The sequence below is a fragment of the Neurospora tetraspora genome, assembly GCF_033439725.1.
Source record: "Neurospora tetraspora strain CBS 560.94 chromosome Unknown B0H65scaffold_4, whole genome shotgun sequence".
Classification (NCBI taxonomy): domain Eukaryota; kingdom Fungi; phylum Ascomycota; class Sordariomycetes; order Sordariales; family Sordariaceae; genus Neurospora; species Neurospora tetraspora.
In genome coordinates this window covers 2,059,367-2,081,603 of record NW_026944386.1, presented here as the reverse complement: position 1 = coordinate 2,081,603, position 22,237 = coordinate 2,059,367, and the positions used below count along the sequence as shown (strand labels likewise).

The 22,237-nt window shown below is 53.1% G+C and overlaps 6 protein-coding genes across 6 annotated transcripts; 4 read left to right on the top strand and 2 right to left on the bottom strand.

Moving 5' to 3' along the window:
- Window positions 1-1,789: 1,789 nt before the first annotated feature.
- B0H65DRAFT_573696 (alpha/beta-hydrolase) lies at window positions 1,790-3,540 on the top strand. The gene has a single exon (XM_062830557.1). The coding sequence runs from the start codon at window positions 1,898-1,900 to the stop codon at window positions 3,146-3,148; it is 1,251 nt and encodes a 416-aa protein (XP_062681638.1). The 5' UTR covers window positions 1,790-1,897; the 3' UTR covers window positions 3,149-3,540.
- Window positions 3,541-5,126: 1,586 nt separating this feature from the next.
- On the top strand, window positions 5,127-7,101 carry B0H65DRAFT_425716 (pyridoxal phosphate-dependent transferase; the record flags this gene model as incomplete). The annotated part of the gene is made up of 3 exons (XM_062824594.1): window positions 5,127-5,209; window positions 5,263-6,520; window positions 6,583-7,101. The coding sequence occupies 3 exons, from the start codon at window positions 5,127-5,129 to the stop codon at window positions 7,099-7,101; spliced, it is 1,860 nt and encodes a 619-aa protein (XP_062681637.1).
- Window positions 7,102-7,469: 368 nt separating this feature from the next.
- On the bottom strand, window positions 7,470-9,482 carry B0H65DRAFT_548774 (FAD binding domain-containing protein; the record flags this gene model as incomplete). Its single annotated transcript, XM_062829598.1, has 2 exons — window positions 7,470-9,391; window positions 9,449-9,482. 2 exons carry the CDS (start codon window positions 9,480-9,482, stop codon window positions 7,470-7,472), a joined length of 1,956 nt encoding a protein of 651 aa, XP_062681636.1.
- Window positions 9,483-12,414: 2,932 nt separating this feature from the next.
- Window positions 12,415-14,172, top strand: B0H65DRAFT_493588 (heterokaryon incompatibility protein-domain-containing protein; the record flags this gene model as incomplete). The annotated part of the gene is made up of 2 exons (XM_062827768.1): window positions 12,415-13,158; window positions 13,276-14,172. The coding sequence occupies 2 exons, from the start codon at window positions 12,415-12,417 to the stop codon at window positions 14,053-14,055; spliced, it is 1,524 nt and encodes a 507-aa protein (XP_062681635.1). The 3' UTR covers window positions 14,056-14,172.
- A 1,046-nt stretch (window positions 14,173-15,218) lies between these two features.
- Window positions 15,219-16,013, bottom strand: B0H65DRAFT_426992 (uncharacterized protein; the record flags this gene model as incomplete). Its single annotated transcript, XM_062824658.1, has 1 exon — window positions 15,219-16,013. One exon carries the CDS (start codon window positions 16,011-16,013, stop codon window positions 15,219-15,221), a length of 795 nt encoding a protein of 264 aa, XP_062681634.1.
- Window positions 16,014-16,067: 54 nt separating this feature from the next.
- Window positions 16,068-21,476, top strand: B0H65DRAFT_508807 (Alpha/Beta hydrolase protein; the record flags this gene model as incomplete). Its single annotated transcript, XM_062828260.1, has 4 exons — window positions 16,068-16,668; window positions 18,563-18,654; window positions 18,818-18,969; window positions 19,055-21,476. 4 exons carry the CDS (start codon window positions 16,068-16,070, stop codon window positions 21,474-21,476), a joined length of 3,267 nt encoding a protein of 1,088 aa, XP_062681633.1.
- Between the last annotated feature and the right edge of the window lie 761 nt (window positions 21,477-22,237).

Below are 22,237 nucleotides of genomic sequence, written 5' to 3'. Positions count from 1 at the left end.
AACCGGACAACGAAACAGAGGCTCAACCATCCTGAGACAGTAATTCATCAAACAGGTCAGATCTGGTAGCATGTTGCACGGATGTGCCACCCACCCAGTTATTTACCGGTACTATGATACTGGCACAGACGGCGCAAGATTTTTGGTGTGGTAACACGAACAAAGAAGCGGGGACTCAAAAGGATCTCGGAAAGAAGCATCCATGAACCATCCATTTCCGTCCGTTAGCCCCCCTTCCATACGCTATGTCCGTATCGTATTTCTTCTTCTGGATGCCCGTTTGGTGTTACATGACAAGTGACAAGTGGAAGAGTTCAAATTGGGACGGTATCCGAGACCGGGTTTGAGACCCGAACCATAAGATACCTCTACTGTTGCCCCCCTTTTTCGGCTCGGGAAGGTTTCCGGTGTGTGTGTGCGGAGAGTGCAACGGAGGAAAGAAATTCAGAGAAAGGGAAAAAAAAAAAAAAAAAAAAAAAGTATCGAAGGAAAGGGAGGAAAGCCGCGGACAAGAAGAAGATGGAAACACCACGCTGTCGCACCAAGAAAGTTCGGTGACCCGTTTTGGACCAATAGGAACAAGCGCCGAGGACGACCTTTTACCCCTTTTTCTTGGGATTCGTGGAAGTAAACAAAGACCAGCAGAGGCTTCCATCGTTTTGATTGCATCCCCAAAACTCGCACTCTTCCGGGCAGTTTGATGATGTTTGACGTCTTGACATTCAGGGCACGGAAGGTAGGAAAACATGCTCGTATCATTACCGAATCCGTTTCGAACGAACTGGCGGGATGTGTGCATTGACAACGGACTCGATGAACCGGATCGGACGAACCGTCACAATACCGTTCTGTTCGGTGGAGTGAGTGTCCGATCCCGATTCCCGTCCCGACGGCGACTCCAACTGTTCAATGCCGTCCGTCCGAGCGACGACCCAGACTCTTCCATTTAGAACCTAACGATGTATCGGAACGAGGTGCGAAACCACTTTTCTAACTGCAATTATCCTATCGCCATTCGCTTGATTCCGTTGCCGGTTTTTACACTACAGTATCATCATTCCGTGTCAGCGAACGGTTCGTTAAAAAAATTGTTGCAAAGGATTCCCGTCGCTTCGGTAAGCATGCGTGCGGCGTGCGATCCGAGTGGTTGTTGTCGAGCCAGCCGTTCGTTGTTCCGAACGAGCGAAGCACAGGATGAAGCGAAGGATTGTTGGTGCAGCTGAATGTTTGGAAGGGGGATTCAAAATTCGTACCTTAACAAAGCGAGCGAACAAAACCTCAACAACCAACCCATGACACACACCAGCGAACAACAAAAATGATGACAAGAAAAAAAATCCATTGTCATGAATTGATAAAATAAACAAAAATGATGGCGATGCATGCACAACTAAAATCATCCATGTCGGAACCACCAATTCTGACCTCCGCCGCCTTGGCAATCACGACACGACGGCACGGCACGGCAACACGGCAGGTTCCGGCAATTGCATAAGGTGGGCGGTGCGTGCTCGTGCTGTGGAATGTGCCGAACCGAATTCCGAGACCGGCAACCGCTTCCGACGGAACACGGCACGGTTTCGTGCGTTCATGGCTTTTCGGGCACTCGTACCGGAGGCCTTCCGAGACTTTGCGTCTTGGCGGCGGTGCGCGCACACCGTGCGCATACGCCGAGTGGTCGGTCGCACGCGGCGGGCATGTCAGGGCAGGGGGGGTATGGCTTTTTGTTTTAGCTTTTTTTACCGGCCGTGAATTGGATTTGGTGGAAGGATTTATTGGCCAATTAGATGTGGTAGGTGCAGTGGTGGTTGTGTAACGGTGGAGGGTATTGGGCGGTGAAAGTTACGCGGTGGTGGGGTAATGGTAATACGCAGACGTTTGTTTCTTACGCGGAACGATGGAAGTGAGTGCAGTGACGAAAACCCCACTCGATCTCTTCACTTCCGTCTCTCACAGAGAAGTTAACATCCACGAAATGATCATCACCAACACCCTCTGGCTCACCATCCTCTCCTTCGCTGCCATACCAATCACGGCACAAAATAAGCAGAAACCACTTTTCACATCCAACCACAACAAAATGGAGGACTTCAACCCTTCTACGAGTGGTGGATGGAAACCCGTCCTCGACCCCACCAACAACAGCACCATCATCGGCCACCACTGGCGCTCCCATGACTACGTCGCCGGTGAGGAGTACACTCTCGCCCTCCAAACCCTCGACCTCTGGACTCCCGTCTCCCCGTCTTCCTTACTTTTCGGAGGTAGAGCAGGAGCACCCTGGCTAATCTACATCCACGGCGGCGCCTGGCGCGACCCCGCCATCGACTCATCCTCTTTCAACGCAAGCGCCACCAAGATCCTCTCATCCCTCTCTCAACAGCCCCCTGAGCAAAGAAAGAAGAAACTAGCAGGAATAGCTTCCATCAACTACCGCCTCTCCCCCTATCCTAACCACCCTACCAACCCTTCCGACGACCCAACGGACCCCAACCGCAACGCCAAGCACCCTGCTCACATCGCCGATGTGCTTACCGCGCTGGGATTCCTCAAACGCTACTTTGGAATGGAGAGTTACGTGCTGGCGGGCCATAGCTGTGGTGCGACGCTGGCGCTGCAGGCTTGTATGTCTCCTAAGCGGTGGGGGCTGGATAGGGATAGGTCTGTAGAGTGGAGAGCGGGATGGTATGATGTAGCGAAGCCGAAGACGGTGGTGGGGTTCAACGGGTTGTATGATCTCGCGGGTTTCATTGAGAGCCCCCCGAAAGGGTATGAGAGGTGGAGGGAGGCTTATAGGGAGTTCGTTGTGGGCGCGTTTGGGGAGAAGGAGGAAGATTGGAAAAAGGCGTGTCCGGGGAGTATCGCGGAGGGGTGGGTGGGGGAGTGGAATCTGACTCAACAAGGGGAAGAAGGGAAGAAGAGGAAGGTGGTGTTGGTGCAGAGTTTGGAGGATAGTTTGGTGCCGGTTGAGCAGACGGAGGGGATGGCGGGGTATTTTGAGAGGGAGAATGAGAAGGTGGGAGAGGAAAGTGGAAAGGTTGAGGTGGTGGTGTTGAGGGAGGAGAAGGCCGGGGATCATGATGAGGTTTGGCAGAGGGGGGAGAGGTTGGGGGAGATTTTGGTGGGGGTTTTGGAGGGGGAGATTTGAAGATATGTTGTGACAAGACTTTTGCGAGGTTGTGTTTGGCAATCGGTTGGCATCGGACAGTGTGGTCGTGTTTGTTCGGTTTGGAGCAAGAATTTCTTCTCTCGGACATTCAGTGAAGATGGTTCAGGTACCAAAGCAATTGCACGCGGGTGCAGAGAAAACTGCTTGTCTGGGCATCTAAAAAGCAATAGCTGGAAAGCCTCTTGATCCGTACTACATCAGCCTGAAAAGACTATGAACCAGTTCTTCAGAGTCTTTTTCAAGTCTGACGAGTATAGTCCGTGTAACAGCGACTAGTGCAATGAGCTGAGCGTGGACGAATAATCTTGAGACATTGTGGTTGCACGGGGAGTTGAAGAGACTTTTGGGCCACCAAATCATGTCAGTACAGACCTGACAGCCGCTGTGCTATGCTGACAAGGACATATAGCATCTTTCTAGAATCCGTCTTTCGTGCTCGCATTGAGGCTCGTAGGTTCCGTTACATACAATCCGACCACAGCCCCTGAAACTCGTCTGCCTCTTAGGGCTGAAACTGGGCTTGGCTTTACTCGTGGCTCCCACGTGGCGCTGTACAAGGGATTATTTCTGGAAGCATTCATGTTTTGACATCGGACCGTCATTCCTTTTGTTCGCCCCTGAAAGCATCCCATATCTCAGCGCTGTTCACCTTGTATTATGGCTTGTAATGTAGCTTGGCTGTTACCGGTGAGCGAAATGGGAAGCTCGGGGTGGAAGACGGCGAAAACGGTCTCAACCCCCTTCATACCTAACACTGGTAAGCTGGCGTGGCTGATACCTATACCGATATTACTGCCTGACCAAGACAGCAGATGCCGCTGAATAACAATTTGGGTCAGGAGAGGAAATGCGAAGATCTTGTCGAAATGTTGTGTGATGATCGAACCATCAGGCGGACCCAGCCGGTCGAGGGGAATGAGGGGTCGACTCCAATTGGCAATTGTCGTTGGAAGAGCTTCCCTCACGGCAGTGGTGATGTCATGAGATGCGGGGTAGCTGTTTCACTCGTTTGTCCTCGGTCCATTCAACCCATCTGAATCAACAAAACGACCGTGATAAAAGAGGAAACTTGGCAATTGCCTCTATCCAACCATTGTCCAACTCACCTTTTGACCTTTGAATTATCAAATAAAGTGACTGTTGGCCTGTTAAATCCCCAATCGGCAGGGCCAGAAGCAAGCAACAGGCAAATGCGGGTAAAGTGGAGCTTGTTGGACGTTCCACAACGTCCACCCGCAGCGTCCGATTGGTCACCCCCCGCACTACCACTTACACGGGAAGCTCTTTCCAGCTTTGTTACTCTTCAGAATTCGTCAACCATGGCACCCTCAAAGGGATGAGCTCCGCTGCGTCACCGATTCAGCAAACAGCCAAACAGATGCCAAGGATCATGACACTACATTTGTACCTTCCCGTTCCTGTTGAATGAGTGCATATATTTAACTTGGGCAACCCCTCATTCCCCTCCCTCGCCCAGTCTGACCATCTCCAATTCCAACAATTGTCTGCTTTCAAGTTGGCTTTTTGTCTCCCGTCCTGTCTATCCCAGTCGCATCGCAAAAGCTTTGTGTCGTGTCTTCCGGTCGCCCTGTTTCAGCTTCAATCTCCGCTGTCTCGTAAGTGGTTCGTCAGCTCAGGGGACTCTTCAATCAGGAGACTGTCATCGAGAAGCTCTCCACGTCAGCTCGTCTTCATAGTACTGACAATTCTTTCCGCTACATCCAGCATCCAGACACCACAATACGATCACATTCGCACGTATCCATCTTTGCGGAACACCTCCAAAATGGTGCATCTTACTATCATCCCCAAGGAGGACGAGATCAGAGACGGTCTCGACCTCCCACTGACGAGCGCACTCAAGATGGTCCATCTTCAGCTCGCCAACGATGAGGACCGTTTTACTACGAGCGTGTACGGCTCAAAGTTCGCCGCCGCAGACCTACCCCGCCATGAAATGCCCGATGACGAGATGCCCAAGGAAGTCGCTTACCGCATGATCAAGGACGAGCTGAGCCTGGATGGCAACCCCCTGCTCAAGTATGTCACAGTCTCATTCTTTCAATGTCCATTTGCTGACCAAACCACAACAGCCTCGCCTCGTTTGTCACCACATACATGGAAGAAGAAGCTGAAAAGCTCATGACCGAGTCCCTCCCCAAGAACTTCATCGATTACGAGGAATACCCCCAGTCGGCCGACATTCAGAACCGCTGCGTCTCCATGATTGGCCGCCTCTTCAATGCTCCCGTCAAAGACTCGGAAGCTTCCAGCGCCGTCGGAACATCGACCGTTGGCTCCTCCGAGGCCATCATGCTCGCTGTCCTTGCCATGAAGAGGCGTTGGAAGAACAAGCGCATCGCCGAGGGTAAGCCCGCTGACAACCCCAACCTGATCATGTCATCCGCCGTCCAAGTCTGCTGGGAAAAGGCCACTCGCTACTTCGAGGTGGAAGAGAAGCTGGTCTATTGCACGCCCGAGCGCTACGTCATCGATCCTAAGGAGACGGTAGACCTGGTGGACGAGAACACCATCGGTATCTGCTGCATCCTTGGCACAACATACACTGGCGAGTACGAGGATGTCAAGGCAGTTAACGACCTTCTCGTGAAGAAGGGGCTGAACACTCCAATCCATGTGGACGCAGCCAGCGGAGGTTTCGTTACCCCCTTCGTCGTGCCCGATTTGGAATGGGACTTTAGGCTGGAGAACGTTGTGTCCATCAACGTCTCTGGCCACAAGTACGGCCTCGTCTACCCCGGTGTCGGTTGGGTCGTCTGGCGTTCTGCCGAGTACCTCCCCCAGGAGCTGGTTTTCAACATCAACTACCTCGGTGCGGATCAAGCCTCCTTCACCCTAAACTTCTCCAAGGGTGCTAGCCAGGTCATTGGCCAGTACTATCAGCTCATCCGTCTCGGCAAGCACGGCTACCGCGCTATCATGTCTAACCTGACGCGCACAGCTGATTACCTCGCCGAGTCGCTTGCCGCTCTTGGCTTCATCATCATGTCCAAGAAGTCTGGTGAAGGCTTGCCTTTGGTCGCATTCCGTCTCAGGGAGGACCCAGACCGCAACTATGATGAGTTTGCTCTTGCTCATCAGCTCCGTGTGCGCGGATGGATCATCCCCGCATACACCATGGCGCCCAAAACGGAAGGGCTGAAGATGCTCAGGATTGTTGTCAGAGAAGACTTCTCTAGGAACAGGTGTGATGGACTTATCAATGATATCAGGTTGTGCCAAGGTTTACTTGACCAGATGGACAAGGAAACTATCAAGAAGCAGCAGGAGTTCATCCACAAGAATCATGTGGCGAGCGGAAAGGCGTCGCACAACCATCCCAAGTATCGCGTAAGTGCCACAACAAGGCCCTGTGCCGTTTTCTCTGCTTTGATCGATAACCCCTTAAAGAGAGACATGCTGACCATGGCTATAGAAGGAGAAACACTCGTTGCAGGGCAAGACAGGGAAGACGCACTCTATCTGCTGAGTCTTCTCCGTCGAGGTCTGATTCTGGGTCTGACGCTGGGTCAGAGTATGACTCGGAGTATGGCTCTGACATTGACGATTACTATAAGGAGGACCACAAGGAGCATGACCTTGAACGGGAGGAGTGTCCATTGTGCGGAAGTACGTCTGACATTGAAAGAAAGGCAGAAGAAGAAGGGATAGGGGATTCGGATTCCGCCACCGACGATGGGACACTCGTTCATGGGGAGAGGCACAGTCAACTAGATGACCGATCTACTAGCTCGCCAGTTGCCTCCATGGTTGCAAAGACAGCCTATAACCACTTGACCTTGTCAAGGCACTGTGGTCGGAAGGCAGCCGTTCGCGGGAAGAAGCAACATCAGGGTAAGGGCGCGGGTCAGACGTTCAGCCTTGAGCTTCCTGGTGGGAAGAAGTTGCTTACCCCCCGCATCGGGGCTTAGTGGGCGTTGATATGAGAGACAAGCTGAGGATTCTCTTTAATTCGTGTATTTGATCTCAGATTTCCCCAGCCTTTTATTGGCAAGGAAAATTAGCACTATGGTCAGGAGTAGACCAACAATGAGCACTTTGTCACCAACTCTCAAAACCTGTGTGAACTTGCTTGATTTAACTCTAAATACCATACCCAAAACCTATCCAAACCAATGCATGCAAAACGACAACTATACAAGAAATATGCAACCGAAAGAAATCGAACTATGTACAAAGACCCTCATTCATAGACATGAGTATATCCAATCGGCCTGTTTCCGACCACTTCCCCCTTCCATCTCCGGGTATCATCCCCCATCATTTATATTGCCGTAGCTTACTGCTTAGTAAAAGCACCAAAGTACTTCTCCAACGCCTCCACCGTCTTGCCCCCCTCCTCAAGCTTGCAGACAAAGCCCACATATCCATCCGGCCTCACAACAACCACGCCACCCTTCTCCTCATCAAAGCCCATCTTCGCATGCGCCGCCGCCTTGGCGTCGGGAACCCTGCGATCCCACCGATCGTCCGCATACACATTATCCCTGTACCGAGCCAACAACTCGGGCAAGTCGCGCGAGATCTCGACCTCGGTGCGCTTGGCAGCGAAGACGGTCGCCAGAGTGAAGAATTTCGAGTGAGGGTTGTGGCGCTCGTGGTGGCTGACGCAGTCGATGTCGGACCGCTTGAAGCGGGAGAAGAAACTGTTGGGGGAGGAGAGGCCGGTGGCGAGACTCTCGAGGGCGGATTTTTGCGCGGGGGATTTGGTAAGAGAGCCGGCGAAGATGAAGAGGCGGAAGGAACCGTTGAGCGGGATCTCTTGCTCGAGGTGCACGACGTTGGCGTCGACGACGCGGGTGACGGTCGAGTTGATGAAGAGGCGGCCGGGGACTAGTTTGGTGGTTTGTTGCTCGGGGGACAAGATGGTGGAGGGGGAGGAGACGGTGGTGGCGGCTGGGTGGGAGGGGGAAAAGTTGAGAGCGTTGGGCTTGTAGAAGACGCCGTAGCCCGAGGTGAACTCGCACGCTTCCTTGAAGGTCTTGATGAACTCGTTTTCTTCGGCGGACTGCTGAGCGTCGGGGTTGACACCGTGGGAGACGGTGACGGTGGCGGTGGCGGTGGCGGTGGCCTGGGCGGTCGAGGCGGCGTCGGGCCGCTGGGAGAAGAGCTTGGCGTATTTGTTGTCGAAGGCGAGCAAGGTCTCGGCGACGTCCTTGCGCTCGGGCTCGTAGGTCTCGAGAATGTGGCGGGCGGCGAAGCCGCCTTCGACGGCGTGGATCTTCCAGGCGAGGTTCAAAGCGTCGAGGAAGGCCGTGTTCATGCCTTGGCCGGCCTTGGGCGAGTGCGTGTGGCACGCGTCGCCGCCGAGGAAGACGCGGTGGTCGAGCGTGTACTTGTCGGAAATGCCCTGGCCGATCGGGTAGACACTGTACCACTCGACGCGCTCCCACTCGATGGAATAGGGCGCGAGGATGCGCTTGGCGGCGGCCTGGACTTCCTCCTCGGTGGCGGTCTTGCGCGGGTGGAAGTCGGGGTCCGTGGAAGAGGCGATCTGGATGTACAGGCGCACCATGTTGGCCTCGCGCGGGATCACCATGATGGACCCGTGCTCCGAGTGGATGGTGCACTTCATCTTCATGTCGGGGAAGTCGGTCTTGACGACGCCGTCCATGACGCCCCACACGTACGAGATGGGGTCCTTGTGCGTGATGCCGATCTTGAGCTGGTCGCGGATGAAGGAGCGCGCGCCCTCGCCGCCGAAGAGGTACTTGGCCTTGACGGTTTCCGTCTTGCTGCTGTCGTCCACGTGCGCGAGCTGGACGGTTACGGGGTACTCGGGGTCGGCCTTCTCGTCCGAGGTGAAACCGGTGATGGTCCAGGGACGCTGGATCTCGGTGCCGTTCTTCTCGAGGTCGGCGATGAACACGCGCTCGATCAGACCCTGGTGCAGAAGGGTGGTGAAGGGGTAGCGGGCGTCGATAAAGTCGGGGCAGCTGGGCCAGGTGCCGGTGCGGACGATGCCGCCGCCGGTCTTGGGGGGATCCCAGAAGGCGACCTCGTAGACGCGGGCGGGCTTGTGGGCCATGATGGCGGACTTGAGACCCATGTTCCGCAGAAGATCAAGGGATCGGGGCTGGATACCATCGGCACGACCGGTGGCGGTGGGCTCGGGCCTGTTGTCGATGTGCTTGATCTTGTAACCCCATCGTGAAAGACAGGTGGAAAGCATGAGGCCTACGGGGCCGGCACCGACAATGACTGTGAGGTGTGTTAGTGATGTGAGCGGACATTTGAGTGAGAGTGGATTTCACTTACCAATGTCATAGTAGTTGTCTGGTTGTGTCGCCATGGTATATGACTGTGTGTGTGAGTGCAGTTGCTGGAAACAAGGAATCAAAGCAGAGACAGAAGAGCAATGAAGGGGGGTATCTCAAACAGGCGATGGATGGATGGGAATGATAATGAATGGTCAATCAACAGAGACAAAGAAGAAGCGGGAGGAATCATGAGTTAATAATCATATTTCATTTATCACAACAGGGTAGCACGCCGCCGTCTCACAACACATCCTAAACACCGAAACCCGGGATGGATTCCGAGGATTGGGGAACACCAAGATCGGGGCAAGTGACCCACGGAAGCGAAAGTGGCATCTCTAGTGTCGAGATGAACCGGTTCACCGCGATGGGCTTTGCCCAGGCGGGCGGGTGAGGGATCTCCAAGAAGTCGGCAAGCGGACCCGGTATTGGTGAGATTTGACAGCTCCTGTCCAGACACATTCAGCAGTGAAGCACGGTAGAAAGGGGACACACAACTGCGTCAGAGGAGTGTGAGGTGTGGTGGCACCCAGAGGGCTGAATAACGCTGTGCTCCTTGAAAGAGAGCGAAAGGCTCGTGATTGGCCAGATCGCTTCGTTCGGATCCGTCCATTGTCTTGGGGCTCTGTGCTACGTCGTGGTTCGTCGGAAGGATTGTGGGAAGGAAGACGAGGAGGGGAAGATCGGGAATGGAACACGGTAGTCGTCGGTGGGGCCGCGGGCGGTAGTGGGATACAAGTGGATGTTCACAGGCGCGGTAGTGTAGTCTGCCACGGGGTCCCTAACGGGTGCGGCGTCGGGACAGGGAAAAATAAACATTGTCCCCCAGGATTCCCCACAGCAACCACAGCAACCACGACTGCTGCCCCGAAGCCCACACCGATGATCTGACCCGAGATTTTGGTCCGGTTTTTTTGGTGTTTTCTCTTTTTCCAGGCCTGTGTTTTGCCAGCTAGATTAGTTTGTTGCCCCGGGTTTCCTTGTCCGTCACGGATGACAACAAAGCCGCATCCTTTGCCGTTGCCAATTCGCAAAGGGGAGAAGCCTTTGATATCGAATTCCTTGCGGATGATTGAGCTGTCACGGCCCTCAAAGACTTTGGCGCCAAGGGCCTTGATGATCATTAACAGCGGCCCCCCGCTCGCCGCCATCGCTCCCGTTCATGTTCCCCGCGATTTGCCCCTGGCATTCCAATTCTGCTGACAAAGATCAAGAAAGCATCAATTGATCGAACAAAGAAGACATGGCATCGATGATACAACACCGGTCTTCACAGCGTCGCTGACAATGTGTTGTTTACGGGACTTATAGGATCCATCTCGCTGTGGACCTCGTGGAGTCGCGATCCCACTGCGGGCGGCCAACTCCATTTATCCATTCTTTACCCCATGGGAGGCGGGACCGACTCGCCTAGCTCCACGATAACGGGGCCTCTTCTTCAACCGCAATTGACCATTTCGGAGACGACTCGGCGTTGTCTCTGTACAACCTCTCGTCGTGTTTTTCAACGCGATAGGATGAAGTTCTCAGCATCACCACAATGTGAAGCTGGCTGCCGGAACAGTACCAGTGATCATATCGTCCGCGGCTTCTTAATGTTGGGAACTCGTCACCCACCCAAGGTTTCGGTTGGTGTATGTTTAATGTGGATTTCGCAGGCCACTTCTACTTCTTCTTCTTTTGAACCTGACAACCCAGAGGCATCCATCAATCTTCTACCCATTGTTTTCTCATCGTGACAGCCTTCCCCGACAACTGATGATGACCAGACGTCAACAAGTCAGACACCAGCCGTCGCAGCCGCAGCCGCAAGTGTTACACGATCTGTTGTTGTCGTCGAAACAACACATCTTGGTTACCTAACGAGGTCTGACGGAGATTTCTCATCCGCCCGATTGGTTATCACGAGAGACAACATGTCTCGTTCGTCGGAAGCCTGTGGCGCTCAGGGGCGAGCAGGGATGCGAAGACAAGATGCACTGGGGGAAGTAAACATATTTCCGTTTTTGGCAGCATTGATGGTGTTAGTACACGTCAAGCTCCGCATCGCTTCCCACTTGTCCGTCGTCTTTCCTTTACTCTATTGTCACCGGTTATTGATCGTTGGTCAGACGCACTGCAAACACGCAATTGAACCTTGAGAAGCCATACAGGTTTTTGATTTGTCGGAGCCCCGTCTCCTCCGCGCATCCCGACCAATGCCCAACCTTGCTAGGCAGCAATATGTGACACAGTCGGGCCATCCTACCTCTACTTTGCAAAGCTAACGTTCTCCACAACGTAAACTCTCGATAACAAACTCTCCTCGAAGTTCATCCTTACTGTTCACGTTCGGGCCATCCATGATGGGGTCCCGAATCGAACCGCGACAGCTGAACAAGCTTTGTCATCAATGCCAGCAAATCTTTCCTGTGACAGGGCCTTGGGCTTGGGACCGAGCAGAGCCTGACGAGGTTTTTACGGGCGGGAAAGGATGGCACTTGCGCGACTTCACTATCGATGAACTTGGCGAATCTGCAACTACCGAAGGCTGTCACCTGTGCCGCATATTCCTCAACTCGTTGATTCCGGGATCAATCATTCTCAGGAACTATCATGGCTACTCATCTTGGCATGAAGACGTCAAAACCCTTATGTTTTATCTCAGATTGATCACCACCGATGCCGACCCTGACAGCTACCACTTTTCTCTGCATCACCATGGGATACCCATTCGTACATTCTCGTCGGTTGACTTGAAACCTGTTACTCCAAACGAAAGATGCACCCTTCCAACCATCTTGGGCAATACATTCCAATTGTCTCCCACAGGGCGACAACAAAAGCGTTTCTCCGGTGACAATCTTCCAACCTTCATCAACGACAAACTTTGATCCGCTTGCTCTTGACCAGATCAGGAGCTGGATTGACAACTGCACCCAAAATCATAAAGCATGCAGAGGAGCATCATTGGTTCAGAAAAGTATGGCCGAGTTCCAGGAAAAGGTGCGCTTTATTGATATCGGACTCGACGACACGGCTACGATCCGCTTGGTTGAGGGAATCAAGGACACAGATGTAAAATACATTACCCTCAGCTACCGGTGGACCGCGGAAACACCAAATACCAATCTGAAAACCGGCATCAAGGACAAATACCATAAATCGATCTCTACGGAGAACTGGCCTCAAATATACAACGATGTCGTTGCTTTATCTCGCGCCCTCGGTATACGTTATGTATGGATCGATTCGCTTTGCATCATCCAGGATGACGGAAAAGACTGGAACATTCAAGCTTCGTTGATGCATCGCATTTATGCCCACGGCTACCTCAACCTAGCTAATGCATGTGCCGAATTCTCACCAGGCCTTGAGGTCACCCGGGACCCACTCTCCGTCTCGCCCTGTGTCATTTCCCGTACTCGTACAGATGGCTCGAGGGAATACTGGGCTTGTTTTAGGAACTTCAATCCGACTGAAGCTCTCTCATTTGCTCCACTCTACTCGAGAGGATGGTGCTATCAGGAGAGGTTTTTAGCTACGCGCACTATTCAGTTTAGCCAGCAGCTCTACTGGGAGTGCAAAGCCGGGCACGCTTCTGAATCGTTCACAGGAGAGAAGGGATTGGCTTGGTCCAGGGATTCCGCGAGCCAACACCCAGATATACTCACATCTGTGGATCAAGCCAGCGACAGACGTCTTTCCAGTGCCCTGGGTGCGAGCGTGGTATGGCAGAGAATCGTCAGTGACTATAGCGAGACCGAGCTCACGCATTATTCGGATAGGCTGGCCGCTTTGAGAGGTATTTTCAACAGATTCTGGGAAAAATTCGATGGATCACAGGAGCGCGACTGGTGTGTAGCGGGGCTGTGGAAGAAACATCTGACACGGCAGCTGATATGGGGCCGTGTTTCGCGTCGTTATGGTCACTATAACGAGTTTGAAAAGATCCGGGATACCGCATACTACATATCACTCGAAAATCAACTCGATGGCTTCCCATCGTGGTCTTGGGCTTCATGTCCAACCTCCCCGGACTCATCCTTCATCACTTGGCCGGGTTATACAGGAGAAGGACACTATGAATCTCTGGTGGAGATTGAGACCATCATTCCACTCAACTACCAAGCCCTCGACCTTGGCTATCCTGGCTTCGAGTCCGCCACAATGATCTTGCGCACCCCGTTCGACTTCCTCGGTTTTGACGCGGAACAACTTCTCTCAAAATGGGAGTCCTGGTATTCTTCGTGCAACGTTGACGCCCGAGAGCCTAACGGTGACAAGTGCCGATTTCAAGTATCGATAGACCTCGACCGGCCAATACTAGGGGTTGTCAAGAAAGAAGATCTGCGGCTGCTCCCTATCATCATGGAATACCAAGCTGGAGGGTGGGATACCGTACGCATCCAGGGTATTCTCCTAGAGACTTTGGGTGTAGAGGAAGGCTTACCAACATTTCGCCGGATGGGCAAGTGGTCGCATATCTACTGTGCGCGCACACACCCAAGCCCAATTCCGGGATTACTGGGATACTTTGACAACGAGGAGCGTCTCGGGATTGAACTAGGAGAGTTCAGAAAGCGGCGTGAATCACTTCCATTCCACAGGTATAAGTTGGTATAGGTCATGTAGATTCACATATGAGTGCGCCGCCCCTTGGAAATGGGAGTGCTCTGCGCACATCAACGGTAGAGTAGGTATTTTCTACCGCTCGCGGAAATAAACAAGCCATCCCTCAACTGCAATTCTGTCCATATGAGCCGTCTCACTGTAGCCATCTGGTGAACTCTGGTAAACTACCTACCTACCTCTACATATACGTAATCTGGGATTGTGGAATTCGGAGGTCGGGGGTGTTGCGCTTGGGCTACCATTATTCATTGCGCCTTCCCTAGAAGGAAGACACATTCCGACTGCCGGCTGCTGGGTTCTTCCGAAGGCGAGTTTGCTTGGCGATGACGGTGCACCATCCACGGGTGATGGCACCAGCCGATCGATGCCTTCTTCATCTCCCAATCTTACAAATTCCACCATTGCTGGATTATGATCTTCGTGTCCTCCATTGACCAGAGCTATCTGTCACCCATTACCAATCAGCCTGATCTTTCAATCCATTACTAGGTATCACCAGTTCAGTTTGGCTGTGTGCACCATGTCCTACGAACCCGGTGGATGAGTCCTTAATCATTTCTACCGGTGACGAGCTCGGCTGAAGGATTCAACATCTGGGACAGCGTCGACTTTGGCGCGACGAGTGCGGCATTTTGATGGCGACAAACTCGGCCAGATGGACTAGGTCAGACAAACTCGGTCAGTCCCAACCTAGGACTCGTGCTGATAGACAGTTTCACTGAACAAGTTCGTCTGATTCTATGTAGTAGATTGATGCTCTTCTTCTCTTGCTCCAGAGAGAGTGTGAGAGAGGACAGACTGACTATCTAATGCCTGATGCTGTGTCTGGCAGCTCCCATCCAGTGTAGCTGCCAAGTATGCACCGGCCCATCGAGGCGCGCAAACATCTCCCTGGGCCCAGAGAGATAGTCACCGCCTTGTCAACCGACCCATTCCAAGCTACATCCATGTGCACCGTTCCCTTGTGCCTTTGACAATCGTCGAAATCGAAACTCTACTCTAGGTAAGTATCCCCAACTTGACAACATCGTGACTTGTTCCACCCAATTTTATGACTGGTAATCTTCTGTCTTTGTTAGAATCCATATTCGATCTGTGAAGGGCAGTGAGGGAAGTACTTACATAGCGAGTCGTGACATGTGCCTTCTCACCGACTACAACAACCCGTCGCCCAAGGACGGCTGTCTGGGCGGTTCCGGTTCCTCTCGAGAGACGGGCCGCGAACGCTCCTCGGCGTTGGCTAAAAAGAAGTTATAGTGGGCTGCAGTGTCCCACCAATCATGGTTAACCAGTTGAGGAACTGGCTCGTCGGCCCAATAGGAGCGGCGGATCCGAGGGGGTTCTATGATGTTATTCCCAAGGTTTGTATCGGGTGGAAAGTACTCCTTGGGGAGCACGGTGAGCATCTTGCCCTTCTCCATACCTGTACCCTCCTCCATACCTGTACCATAGCATCCCCTCCACGGTGCCAGCTGTTCTAATCTCTTATCAACATTGTTTTTAAAGTTTATCCACGACCTCGTTACCTCTCGAACGTGGATCTGGTTTCCAGCATTGAAGCAGACTGTGGCTTCTATGCGCTCAGGGTCACCAGCCGGTTCTAGTTCGCAATCCAGGAATACGTTCGCCACAACTTGCTGAGCATTGTCGCTCACAGATCGTACTAGGGGAAGGTGGCGAGTGCCCAAAGCAGCACTTAGTTCCCCAAAGAGTGGATCGTCGTAAAACTGCCATACTTGCAGGAATGTATCCAAATCGGGACGGAGGAGGCGCCCATAGTTCCCGATCCAGTTGTTGTTGGGAAGACGTTGCGTGTCGAAAGGAATGGTGGCAAATGCAAAGAAGCTTATTATCTCCCCAAGCGCGCCAACGGCATCTGTGTCCAAAGAAGGGAGGCGGATGGCGTCGTTCGTCCGGCAAAATTGGTACCAAAAGCGCCGGAAGAGCATGTCCTGCACAAACAGCCAGTTGCGCAGGAAGCAAGTGTCTTCGCAGACAAAACGATGGAGGGAATTGAGGTGCGGTTCCCCCCTGAACTTTGGTTCGTAGCTCGGAAAATAACGGAAGACTTCGTCGAGCATCATTCTGGGGTCCGAGATGAGGTCGATGATTTCGCCATCGGAGTCGATGATGAAAAAGCCCGCGGGGATTTTGACGATAAAGCGCCTGGTGATGCCGATGTCAGAGTTCTTGGTCGTGGGGTTAATGTTAGAGTCCTCGGTCGTATGATCGATGTCAGAATCCTCGGTCGTAAGATCGATATCAGAATCCTCGGTCGTAAGATCGATATCAGAATCCTCGGTCGTGGGGATGTCAGAGTCCTCGTCAAGGTCCATGCCAGAGTCCTCGAACCTGAGGTCACGGACATGGGCCTCGTCAAGGTCCATGCCAGAGTCCTTGACCATGAGTTCCAGGACAGAGTCCTGGGCCCTCAGTTCCATAACAGAGTCCTCGGTCACGAGTTCCATAGCAGAGCCCTTGACCACGAGTTCCGTGACAGAGCCCTCGACCACGAGTGCCACGACCCCGGTAAGGGTGTTCATTGTGTTCCTGTCCATCTTGTTGATTTGGCCGTAGGTGATCAGTGCCAGCTCTTCGACCAACGTGAGAACAAGAATTGGAGTCGCCGCTTTTGCTCTTCTAGGAGGTGTCTGTACACAAGCAAGATCAGTGATTGTCGGTTGAAAAGTCGAGCAGAAAACAGATGACGAACATACCTTAGGTTCCCTCTCGGACCGTTTTCGCGTCTACCTCGGTTTCCAGCTCCGTCTCCTTCTCCCTCGTTGTTCTGCGAAGTGATACAAGCAGCGTTGGTATTTCGTTTGATCTTGAAGGTTGGTTGTGATCCCGGCTTAATGATGGAGAGTTTAAAGTCCAATTTCGTTGGGGGGGCACCGACTTATTTATACTCTTTCACTGACTTTATTCCACGATGCTTACAGAGATGCCAGCTTTCGTCGAAGCAAGCTGGCAGCAGTCTCACTTGACAAAAAGCAGGAAATCGACCTCTACCGGTAGTGCACGGATCGAGCATCAGCTCAAACTGGGCCATGGAAGGTGTCAAAATTGCCTTGCTTGAACAACAGACGAGTTATCTGTATACCAGAAAACCAAGAAGCAGCTTTCAGTTCCAGGGCACACAAGCTGCCAAATCCATCGGAGGAAGCCAAGTACCAGGGAATTGACGCGTTGCGCTCACATTGTTGGCACGGCAGCATACGTTGCTCCCCAACAGATCCATCCGGATGCTGCATTGAAATGCTGAGGAGCGGGCATATTTGGGGTTTACCTACCGCAAAGACTCGGGCCGTTCGTCTTCAGCTAACAGGGCCTAACTGACAGCTCTACCAATGGCGATTGCAGAGACGCAACTTGGGTGCCTTAGGGTTTGGGTTTTGGAAGAGATTCGCGCAGTCTGCAATGCTTAGCTGAAGACGAGCGGCCCGAGTCTTTGCGGTAGGCAAGTGTGAAGCTACCGACCTATGCGTCTCCGCAATGTCGAAGTGCACAGAGTGGGCGATAACACGAGTACACGAGAATGAACGAAAGTGGTTGACTTAATTTATTAAAGGAAGGAGAAAGAAAGAAGAAAAGGAGAAGGTGGTGATTCCTTCGATATATAGTCCTGCCACAATCAGTTTCCAAGTTCCATGCAATGCGCCAGTTGTGCTTCTCACTGCAGTGACTCACGTTCATTTGGGATCTGCTTTAGGAACTTGGACAGCCTCGTTTGATCATGAGAAACCGGATTCGCTCGTCTCGATGTTCAGTGCTTGCGACAGCAAAGTTACAGGTTGTCAAATGCACGTACATGCTCCTTGAAAGTGGTCAGAAACATTTGACAAACGTTCCCTTAGGGTTTCTGCACGACATCCAAATCTAATCCTACAAATTCGATATCTATCATTCAGCACACACGGTATCAAGGACGTCGAGTAGCAGGTAGTTAACAATCGAGCATCACGGGACCTCTGTGGTGTTGATGACCCAAAAGGGTTGCAAGTAAACAAACCTCGGCTTGACGTTGTGTGACCCTCTTTCTCCACATTCCCCAAACCCCGGAGTCCGGAACTTTCCCCTCTCTTTGTCATGCATTAAGGTTACATCGGGCGGTCTTGGTCAAAGTGCCCCCCATTTTCACATGTCAGACAGTCCACCGTGGACGACGATTGGGCGGCGTTGGGATGAGCATGATCATGACGACAGGCAATCATATGCATCCCGACCCCCGGCACCGACGACGACCCTTGCTAATACATATGTACTGCAAGACAACACACACACACATTCATTCCACTGCCATCCTCGTCGCTGTTCCAACCTCACCTCACCTCACCTCACTTCTTCCTGTTTGATCAATGCCCAACCGGTTTTGCCTTCTTCCTCCTTCTTTTGCTTTCCGATAACCTTACATTGACCAAGACACTTTTGTCATTTACAGACCAACGTGTGTGCTGCTTTTTGCAGAACCATCGCCATCAGACCTGCCTGTTGACAGCATCATCCTGTGTACCCGACACCTGCCAAGCCTGCGCGCGTGCCTTCGAAAGATACCGAACCCTCTGCCTTTGGCGGTCCAACTTGCCACCTGTCTGTCGTCTTGGCTGCCGGACCACGGAATCATCACGGCCCGTCCCAAATCTCATGGACAGGCGATAGAGTCGAGTCGGAAGTGGGTGATTGCCGTTAGGAAGAAAGAAAGGCCTTTGTTTACTGCCCTGCATTCAGCCCTTCCCGGGCACGTTGGCGCCAGGACGCGCAACCTGATACTGGGCCAAACCGGGAGCTTTGTACTCCTCAAACACCCTTCATCATGATAGACCACCTCCTCGGACGACCGTCTGTCAAGTCCCGGAGACTGCAGGTACTCGCCGTCTTGGGTTTCTGGTCCGCTTATCTCCTCAAGTACGTCCCCGTCATCTGAACCTCAAGATAGCTTTGACACCAGACATCATCAGCACCTAGGTAGACTGACACCATCCCCGTGCAGAGGTGACAAACATGGCCCTCCCGGCTTCCGCATCTTCTCCCGCCTTCTCTCCCGGCGTCTGACAACCTGGCAAACCGTCATCTTGACCATGATCTACCTGTACGCGGCCCGCAACTTCAGCACCCTCGTCGGGCTCGCCAGCCCCGAACCCATGGCCAACATGTACGACGCCACCTACTTCCGGGCCACCTGGGTGCTGACCGCGCTGGACGCGGGCTTCTGGACCGCCATGAAGATCAAGCAAAAGTGGTTGCGCGATTTGTCCAGCATCGCCTTTTCCGTCTTCTATCTCGTCGCCGCCGAAAAGGCCGACGAAAAGGTCCGCAAGGTGCGCGGCAACCTCACGATCGAGCACCTCCGCGTCAGCTGGAACAAAGGCGTCACGTCGCCGTATCTCCGCTTCCTGCAGAATCTGGTGCGCCCGCGGTTTACGCGGTGGCCGCCAAGGCAGATCAGGATTCCGAGGCCGGCGACGAGCGATTACAAGGATCCGGTTGCTGCTTGGTTGTACTATGATGGTCCGCTGGCGGATCTGGAGCATCATAATAAGATCATTCTCGATATCCCCGGTGGCGGCTTTGTGGCTATGGATCCGAGGTGTAACGACGATAAGCTGTTCTCGTGGGCTGCTAAAACGGGATTGCCCATTTTGAGTCTGGATTACAAGAAGGCGCCCGAGTTTCCGTATCCGTATGCGTTGAACGAGTGTTACGATGTTTATAGCACCATCATCAAGACCAAGGGGCGGTGCATCGGGTTGTCTGGACGAGAGGTACCCAAGATCGTGGTCACGGGTGATAGTGCGGGAGGCACGCTGGCGACTTCCATGACGCTTATGATTGTTGAGAGCGGTTCGTCGCCAGTTCGCCGCTTCCAGGGTGAGGTCGACCTCAAGGTTCCCGATGGTCTGATCCTCTTCTATCCTGCCTTGGATATGAACATCGGCAGCTGGATGTCGGATGAGCAGATGGCATTGATCAAGGACCGAAGGATGCGCGGAACCAACAAAAGAATCGTCCAGCGCAAGACGTCTCAGTACAACGACTTGGTCGGCACCCCCGCCCCATCGGACGACGAAGACGACGGTCCTTCATCTGGCTCTAACCCCGAGCCCAGCCCGGTCAAGGAGAAGGAACCATCGTCAGCAGCTCGCTCAGCGCCCGAATACGCCCACTCCGGTCCTTCAACCTGGTCCCATGCCGACATTCCTTCCGCTTCCTCTTCCAAGTCCGAAAAGTCCAAAACCACTGCCGAAAAGCAAACCAAACCCAAATCCTCTGCCATCACAAACACACCTACACTCACAGCCCCCCACAATCACCACCCCCAACCCCTGCGCACCCGCCTCGCCATGTCCTCCATGATCTCCTACTTCGCCGACCGCGTGCTCACCCCCGAAATGATGCGCGCAATGATCATCCTCTACGTCGGCCCGCACAACCGACCCGACTTCAGTTCCGACTACTTACTCTGCCCCATTCTCGCGCCCGACATTTTGTTATCCAAATTCCCCAAAACCTATTTCTTGACAGGCGAGCGCGACCCCCTCGTGGACGACACGGTCATCTTCGCCGGCCGCTTGAAGCGAGTAAAAGCGGCCATGGTGGCTTCCGATGGAACGAGGACGCAGTACAGGGAGGAGGACGTCGACGAGGCACTCAGAAAGACAAATGGGAAGTGGGATGAGAAGCAGGCGGCCGAGGTGGCGCTGGTTCCCGGGATTAGTCATGGGTTTTTGCAGTTTCCGGGGGTGTATCCGCCTGCGTGGGGGCTGTTTGGGAAGATTGCGGGGTGGATGGGGGAGGTGTTTGCTGAGGCTGAACGCAAAGAGAGAGAGGAGGAGAGGGTGAGGAGAAAGATGGGTGTTGCTGGGGTGAAGCCGGAGGAGAGGGGTGAGACGGGGTTGGCTTGGAAGGGGGAAAGGGTAGGGCACGGGAAGGGTGTCGGATTCGGAGCAGTCGAGGAACACTCAGCTGAGGAAAGAACGGGTCGACATCATCGCCGTCGCGGGACGGGAGGGACAGAAAGCAGCGCCGACGAAGATAAACCATTGGAGATGGGTAAAGTTCGAACAAGAGGAAGAGCAGCGTTGAAGAATGGTTCTCACGCTGAGGGAATGACCTCCTCAGCAGCTGATATCGAGGGCAGGGTAGACCAAGACGAAATCCATCTCGTCGAGGGAGAAGGAGAAGAGGAAGAAGCCGGGAGTGACACAGCGACCGAGGCGGCGATTGCGGGAATTGCTACGGCGAATACAAAGGTCAAAGCAAAGAAGCCGCCGAGGAGGATGAAGCCGAGGAGAGTCAAGACGGGTGATGAGGATGAGGCGCTGTTGGTCAGGTTGGATAGCTCGGATGATATTTTGGGCAGGAGGATGCAGGGGTTGGCGGGGGGGTTGACGGGGTTGCCGGAGGCGGAGTGAGTGGGCTGGTGAGGAGGTATTTGGATGATGTTTCTCGCCGTTGGTGAGGCAAGTACAGAATGAGCTGCGTTAGCGTGTTCTTTACAGTGGGCTCCAGCTAAAGCTTCCCTGTGGCGGCGATGTGTATTGCCCCACCAAAGGAGACGAAACGCACCTCCATCACTCGCACGCTTTGAGATCATGACTGTTTCTTAGACCTCATTCAGTTGAGAAGTCGGTAGTTTCATACTCTAGGAGCTCTGAAACCGATTTCAGTACTCTCATTGACACATTGAAGTGAAATAATCGCCAGTGTCTGGTCCAATCTGCCACGTCTCACTAACCTGCTGTAATTACAGGGGGGCATTATCGTGGCCGATTTGGTCCATGTTGCCGTCGTCTTTACTGAAGAATGGGGGGATGGACAGATACAGAGTTTAGAGAGGGAGATTATGTTGCTATTTGATTCTGATTTCAACGGGTTTCAGTCAGTTATAGGGTTGAGAGGTGTGTCAAATATGCGAGTGTCTAGGGAGTGTGTTTCGCCCTCGGTGTTTTGTGTGGGTACGTGGTTGAAAGAATGACATCCGGGTGAATACCTAGCGTAGATACTGCTCGTCTGGGCTAGAAGTGCCCTCAGACACTCTTGGGCTGGCGCCAAGGTGAAGAAGGCGATTCAAGCCCAGACTAGTATGTACCTACAATCGAGGTAGTCAGTCCATTGCTGTATTGACTGAGCCTACCTTACTTAGTAGTTATTCCCACCGCTGTTTCAAGACTTT

What these genes read in the sequence shown, in the direction of transcription:
- B0H65DRAFT_573696 (XM_062830557.1), top strand. Translation starts at nt 1,898, where the DNA reads ATGGAAGTGAGTGCAGTGACGAAAACCCCACTCGATCTCTTCACTTCC.